This window comes from Cnephaeus nilssonii (genome assembly GCF_951640355.1).
Source record: "Cnephaeus nilssonii genome assembly, chromosome: 21".
In the NCBI taxonomy this organism is placed as follows: domain Eukaryota; kingdom Metazoa; phylum Chordata; class Mammalia; order Chiroptera; family Vespertilionidae; genus Cnephaeus; species Cnephaeus nilssonii.
The window spans coordinates 43807215-43814459 of record NC_137092.1 but is presented as its reverse complement, the minus strand read 5'-3'; the positions used below and the strand labels follow the sequence as shown (position 1 = coordinate 43814459).

The 7245-nt window shown below is 60.6% G+C and overlaps 1 protein-coding gene across 5 annotated transcripts; it reads left to right on the top strand.

Annotated features, from left to right (window-relative positions):
• The first annotated feature begins 262 nt into the window (after positions 1-262).
• USP21 (ubiquitin specific peptidase 21) lies at positions 263-7003 on the top strand. Of its 5 annotated transcripts, XM_079760755.1 has the most exons (14): positions 266-536; positions 1643-1754; positions 1876-2496; positions 3258-3317; positions 3451-3571; positions 3785-3896; positions 4078-4233; positions 4979-5046; positions 5299-5402; positions 5584-5670; positions 5941-6019; positions 6245-6352; positions 6441-6555; positions 6683-7003. In XM_079760755.1, exons 3-14 carry the CDS (start codon positions 1897-1899, stop codon positions 6771-6773), a joined length of 1701 nt encoding a protein of 566 aa, XP_079616881.1. In that variant the 5' UTR covers positions 266-536; positions 1643-1754; positions 1876-1896; the 3' UTR covers positions 6774-7003. The 5 variants fall into 5 exon arrangements, with proteins under 5 accessions (XP_079616884.1, XP_079616881.1, XP_079616883.1 ...); XM_079760758.1 differs by lacking the exon at positions 1643-1754 and having other exon boundaries at positions 263-536; positions 1876-2235; XM_079760757.1 differs by lacking the exon at positions 1643-1754 and having other exon boundaries at positions 5587-5670.
• The last annotated feature ends 242 nt before the right edge of the window (positions 7004-7245 follow it).

Here is a 7245-nt window from a genome sequence, read left to right as displayed (position 1 = left end):
GCCTGTGGTTCTCATTGGTGGCTGTGCACAGCAGCCAGCCTTCCCGCCCCGCAGACATCTTCCCATCCCTACAGCTGCACCCACCCTGCGCCCCTCTGGGGAGCATGTGCTGCAGACCTGGGGCCGCGCCCCCGTTGTCAAACCCACGTGCCTGCGGGCCCCAGAAGGCGGTGACGGGCCCCTATAGTCAGGGACAGGGATCGCAGTAACGGTGAAGACCGTTCTGGGCCAGGCTGGGAACGGTGGCTCCTAAAGTTGGCTGCGTTGCCATGGTGTCGGGGGCGGCGTCGCGCAGGCGCTGAGGAGGCAGGCGCTGAGGCGGAGTGCGGCTGCGCAGGCGCCGTGAGCGACGCTGAAGCCGGTGGCGGCGGGACCAACAAAGATGGCGGTGGCCCCGGCGACGGGAGCGACCTGGGCGGCAGCTGCGCCTGAAGTTGCAGCTGGGCCTGCGGGGGTGCTGCACAGGGGTCGGGGGGGGCAGCCCTGAGCTGGGGCCTGGCCCCGGCTGGGCTCCCCCACCGCACCCCGGGGGACAGGTACGGGCCGCGGCGCTACGGCCGGTGTGGGGGGGCTGCCCGGGCAGGGAGGACGCCCTCCACCACAGCAGAGGCGCAGGGGACGGGCGGCCTGGGAGAGCGGGGCGGCAGGGACCGCGTCCGGGGACCGTGGGGAATACAGCGCCGGGCTCCGGAGCCAATCGGCGGCCTCGGCCTTTCCGCCCTCACGGGGGGCGGACCCGGGAAGCCCTGCCGCCGGGCGAGCGGGGCGACCCGGGGTCTGGGAGGTCCGTCCGCCCGCCTTCCGTCACGACCCCTGAGCCTAACACCACGTTGGAGCTCGAGGGCGGGGGAGGGAGGGCGTCGCAAGTCACCCCTTTAGTTGGGAGGGGCGGGGTGAGGATGGGATGCTGTTTTCCGGGCTGCTGTCCTCGCATCCGCCCCATTGGCCGGAGCGCCCAAGGGGCTCGGGTACCCCCGCTGACTTCCCGGGTGTGAGGCTGGTCGCCGTGTGGCGATCCAGACACAGAGAGGGCTGTCAGAGGCCCCTCGGGAAGGCTGTTTTCTGCGGGAAGGTGGTGAGGACGGAGTCAAAGCCGTGGGCTGCTATCACCCATTCATTTATACTCAATGAATACAGCCACACTCACTTCTCCAACGTCTCCCATCTCGAACAGTTCGGTTCTCAACCAAGTTGTCACAGAAAAAAGTCTCGGTTGTCGACCAAAAACTTCAGTTTTGGACCTGACAACCCTTTCATACGGATACCTCTACCTGACAAAAAGCATCTCTCAGGCAGCAAAGGAAAGAATGCTTTTGTGATTAGCACATTTTTAAAACAGAAAGTGCTCATAAAATAACAATCACAGGCAATTGAATAGGTAGAGAAATCTAAAGAAAAGCAGTTAGCCAGTGGTAGCACTTTAGAGGCAGTGATATATGAAAAATTTGTTTAAGGCTAATAGAGGGTGTTTCGATAAATTTAAGAAAAGAAGTGCTTATTTATAGATTAGACATGTACTGTATATACTAGTAAGAAAGGTTAAAACAGAATCATTTGGGGGTTTGGAGCGGATTAATTCAATTTACATTCTTTCTGATGGGAACAAATGATTCGGTTTTCTAACAAATCACTTCTCCAACAGCTTTCCAGAGGAATTCAGTTCAAGAACTGAGGCTCCAGTGTGCCGTACAGTGGCTGGGGGCAGGGGCGCTGCAGCTCTCTCCGTATTTACTTTGTGTCGGACGTTGTGCTAGGTACTGAGATGCAGTGGCTGATGGGACAACGCGGTTCCGCCCTCAGCGCACCCAGCAGCGAGCACGGTAGCTCAGGTTCCCCCGCCGCCCCTATTCACGTGCTGACCCTCTCTTCTCCCAGGTCCTGCCTGTGGAGACCACGATGCCCCAGGCCTCTGAGCACCGCCTGGGCCGCACCCGAGAGCCACCTGTCAATGTCCAGCCCCGAGTGGGATCCAAACTACCATTTGCCCCCCGGGCTCGCAGTAAGGAGCGTCGAAACCCAGCCCCTGGGCCGAACCCCATGTTACGGCCTCTGCCTCCCCGGCCAGGTCCACCTGAGGAACGGCTCAGGAAACTGGAGCTGGGACGGACGCGCACCTCAGGCCCTCGTCCCAGAGGCCCCCTTCGGGCAGATCATGGAGTGCCCCTGCCTGGCTCACCACCCCCAGCTGTGGCTCTGCCTCTCCCAACCAGGACCAACCTAGCCCGGTCCAAGTCTGTGAGCAGTGGGGACTTGCGTCCAATGGGGATTGCCTTGGGCGGGCATCGAGGCGCTGGAGAGCTAGGGGCTGCATTGAGCCGCTTGGCGCTCCGGCCTGAGCCACCCACTTTGAGACGTAGCACCTCTCTGCGCCGCCTCGGGGGCTTTCCTGGGCCCCCCACCTTGCTCAGCATACGGACAGAGCCCCCTACTGCCCATGGCACTTTCCGCGTGATATCTGCCCGGCCCTCCAAGCCTTGCTACTCCAATGACAAGATGGTGAGGACTTGTCAGCACATGTGGCCTTCCATTCCCATGTTCCTCCGGCTTTCTTGCCGTCATGGTCATGTGGCTTTCCTCCCCCATCCCAGTTCCTTCCTTAGCCCCTCATGGCAGCGTTTGGACTCTCATCTCCCCTCCTATCCTTTCGGGGCTGTCTGTCACTCCCCCACATGGCGCACAACTTCAGTCCCCAGGGATTTATCCCGGCCACTTGGAATTCTCCTCTGGGCCCCCAGGCCCCCACTCTCCCTTGCCTTCTCTCCTAGGACACTGCCTAGGCCTAATTGGTCTCTGGAGGCGAGGAGGGGCGGGCTCAGGAAATCCGAGCTAGTGGGGTCGCCCATTTCTTGAGCAAGTGAACTAGGCTGATTGCCTCTGGAGCCATCAGGAGAGCGTGCGGGAAGGGCCACGGGGCAGGAGGGCACCTTGGACACAACCAGGTGGGGGTGGGGAGCAGCTGGGCCACCATGCCAGTGCTTGGGCAGTTGCCCTGGAGCGGCTTTGCCGGCTAGCTGGGCAGAGGACCAAGAGGAGAACAGTGGGACCGGCATGGCCGAGTCTGGTGCACTCACCTGTGACGGGCTCACTGCTCGTGTCCAGTGGGGTAGGGAGACCCTAACCCCCAGCGAGGGAAAGAGGTTAGAGTTTGGGGTGAAGTATGGGGGGCGGGCGTAAAAGCAATGGGCAGCATGCTGTTGAAAGGTTAAAGGGTCACATGGGCTATATGGGAACCTGCTGATTGCACTCTGACCTTCCAGGCTCATCACACACTGCTTCTGGGCTCTGGTCACGTTGGCCTCCGAAATCTGGGGAACACGGTGAGAGCCATTCTGACAGGAATGGGGAGCGTGCTGGGCGGGAACGCGCTGGCCGGGGGAAGGGGCACTGCAGCTCTCCAGGCTCCCGGGCCCGGTCTGGAGGGATCAAGGCCGTGTCTCTGCTGCTCCCCAGTGCTTCCTGAACGCCGTGCTGCAGTGTTTGAGCAGCACTCGGCCTCTCCGGGACTTCTGCCTGCGAAGGGACTTCCGGCAAGAGGTGCCTGGAGGGGGCCGAGCCCAAGAGCTCACTGAAGGTGGGCAACAACTCCTGTTCCCCCCCCCCCCCTCCTTCCAAACCCTCTTCTCCCCAACCCCTTGCAGGTCCAACTGCCAGTGCCGCCCCTGCCTCCAGTCTGGCAGTTGTATCTTTTCCTGGTACCACTGTGTAAAGGCTGTTCGGCCTCTGAGCCTCCTGCTTGTCTCTTCCAGGACTAACCGGTGTCTCCCTTCCCCGCTCCCCCCAATAGCCTTTGCAGATGTGATTGGGGCCCTGTGGCACCCTGACTCTTGTGAAGCGGTAAATCCTACTCGATTCCGAGCTGTCTTCCAGAAATACGTGCCCTCCTTCTCTGGATACAGGTGGGAGAGCTGGAGGGTATGGGATTTCTCTGGCCATGTCTGGGGATAGGACCAAGCAGGGGTCCTGGCAGCATTATTCTGAGCCTTGAGGTGTTCTTAATCCAGGAAGTGGGGACCAGTGTCGGGCAGGGGACAGTGTCTGTGGACTAGGGGGTCAGTTGCCCATACTCTTTGGCTGTAGCCAGCAGGATGCCCAGGAGTTCCTGAAGCTCCTCATGGAGCGGCTACACCTTGAAATCAACCGACGAGGCCGCCGGGCTCCCCCAATCCTGGCCAGTAGTCCAGCTCCCCCTCCACCCCACTGTGGAGGGGCTCTGCGAGAAGAGCCTGACTTAAGGTAGGACTGCTCCACGCCGCCCTCCCAGTGGCTCGCCAGCAGCAGTGTTCCCCACAGGACGAGCTAGTCCAGGCTGAGGCGGAGGGTCCAGGAAAACGCAAGGCCTAGGAATGGGTTGAGAAGCAGTGCAGAGCGGGAGGCTGGAGCAGACGGAGGAGAGGCAGTGCAGAGCGGGAGGCTGGAGCAGACGGAGGAGAGGCAGTGCAGAGCGGGAGGCTGGAGCAGACGGAGGAGAAGCAGTGCAGAGCGGGAGGCTGGAGCAGACGGAGGAGAAGCAGTGCAGAGCGGGAGGCTGGAGCAGACGGAGGAGAAGCAGTGCAGAGCGGGAGGCTGGAGCAGACGGAGGAGAAGCAGTGCAGAGCGGGAGGCTGGAGCAGACGGAGGAGAAGCAGTGCAGAGCGGGAGGCTGGAGCAGACGGAGGAGAAGCAGTGCAGAGCGGGAGGCTGGAGCAGATGGAGGAGAGGCAGTGCTGGGCCGTCCCCATGTTGAAGGAGGAGGGAGAGTTCATTACAGCCAGGCGCTAACGGGCCTGAAGCCGTGGAGGAAGACAGCGTGTTCTTCGTCTACATCCCTTTACTTCCCTCTTGGCTTTCCCCGGAAAGTCCGCGGGAGCCTTACTCCTCCTCTTCCTTGAAATGTAGAGGAGCGGAGGTATGGGTGGGGTACAGGGCTCGGATCATTTCAGGGGTGCCTGGGTGCCCACTTTTCCTGCTCTCAGGGGTGCTTCCCATTTCCCTTCTGTGGTAGTGACAATGACCGGGCCAACCTAATGTGGAAGCGTTACCTGGAGCGAGAGGACAGCAAGATTGTGGGTATGGAACAGGGCACAGCAACAGGGAAATAAATCAGCGAGGGGGTGGGGTCCTGGAGGCGGGAGTGCAGGCCTGGGAGAAAGAAAATGATACTGTCAAGGGATGTGGGAACAAGCTGGGTGATAGAAATATGGGAAAGGTGTGAGGGGCTTGTAGGATGAGGAAGGGGAAGGAGGGCAGGCAAAGGGGGGGAGAGAGGAACCTAGCAAGCATCTGGGCCTCTCCAGTGACTCCTGCCTCTGCTCTGTCTAGACCTGTTTGTGGGCCAGCTGAAAAGTTGTCTCAAGTGCCAGGCCTGTGGGTATCGCTCCACGACCTTCGAGGTTTTTTGTGACCTGTCCCTGCCCATCCCTAAGGTGGGATTCCAGAGGATTCCAGGGGTGGATGGGACATGGGTTTGGAGACCCAACCCTAGCTGCCCCCAGAGTGGGGGGGGACCCTTTGGGTCTGTGGGGGAGACATGAAGCCTGGATTGATTAAGAGGAGTTGGAAAAGGAAATGCAGAGCATGCTGACCCTTCATCCCCTTTCCCTCCAGAAGGGGTTTGCTGGGGGCAAAGTGTCTCTGCGCGACTGCTTCAGCCTTTTCACCAAGGAAGAAGAGCTGGAGTCGGAAAATGCCCCAGTATGTGGGGTTCAAACCGGATGTAGTGACATTGGGGACTCTGGGGGGCTCCATATGGGAGAAAGGGGTTGCATGATACCTTACTATGGGGAATAATATGTGCATGTCCGGGTTTCTGTCGGTCTCAGGTAAGTCCTAGTACTTGGGGCAAAGGGGGGCCCAGAGGATACAGAATTAATGGGGAGTAGTAAATTGTATGTGGCCAGGGTGTCGGAAAAGCCATTCGAGGTGAGGAGCACAATAATCTAACATTATTTGATATTTATTCAGGTGTGTGACCGATGTCAGCAGAAAACCCGAAGTACCAAAAAGTTGACAGTACAAAGATTCCCCCGAATCCTCGTACTCCGTATCCTAATCTTCAAATTCTGTTTCTTCCATCCATTCTTTTTCTCATTCCCCATGTTTGCAGAGGCTGGATACTGGCAATTGAATTTCCTTAGGAAAACACCTTGCCTGCCATGCTCCGGGTATTCCTTGGGGGAGGGGAGTGGACAGCATTCAAGACCTCAGTCCCCTCGGAGCCCCCGCCCCCGCCCCCGCCCCCTCTCACTGCTCCTTAACCAGAGCTTAGATCTGAATCGCTTTTCCGCCTCCCGAGGCTCCATCAAGAAAAGCTCCGTGGGTGTGGACTTCCCGCTGCAGCGCCTGAGCCTGGGAGACTTTGCCAGCGACCAAGCCGGTGAGTCTGGTGGGGAGGCCCTGGGAGCGCCAGAGGGGAGCGGGCGCGGGCCCAGCGGCGAGCGGCTCCCACGCCTCTGCCTCCGCAGGAAGCCCCGTCTACCAGCTGTACGCCCTGTGCAACCACTCGGGCAGCGTCCACTACGGCCACTACACGGCCCTGTGCCGCTGCCAGACGGGCTGGCACGTCTACAACGACTCTCGGTGAGCCAGCCCTGGTCCCCTGGCCCCCTGGCCCCCTGCGGCTGTTCCCTCCCTCCCGAGGCCCAGGGCGACCCTGTGGCCGGAAGGACGGGCGGGAATGAGCACGCCCTCCCGCCCCCTCCCCCAGGGTCTCGCCGGTCAGCGAGAACCAGGTGGCGTCCAGCGAGGGCTACGTGCTCTTCTACCAGCTGGCGCAGGAGCCGCCCCGCTGCCTGTGAAGCCGGCACCCCGAAGCCCAGGCTCCCCCTTACCTCACAGACGTCTATTTTTGTGTCTTTTTCACTGGGGAGGCGGAGGGTGACTGTAGCTCCCATTTTTTTTATTAAAAAGTACCCTCCCACCTGGAGGTCCCCTGTGTCCCAGCCCCATGTACAGAGCGCCCAGGCCCCGCCCGTGTACAGCCCCGGACTACAGTCTCACTTTTTGTGAATAAATTTATTAAGAAAAACGGATGTCCTTGTTTGTACTTATGCCGAGCAGGGGTGGGGCGGAGGCCGAACTGGATCTTCCTGGGCGCGAGGGGCGAAAGGAGGGAAGGCAAACCTGAGACGTGTACCGGCGAAGGGGCGGCCCCCCGAGGCCCCAGCCCCGGACCCGGGGTGACAGACGCTGGGTGCGTTGCCCGGGGCCTCGCTCCCGCAGGCCCGGCTGCTGCCGCCGTCAGGAGCTGGTTACCGAGCCGCGGCCCCC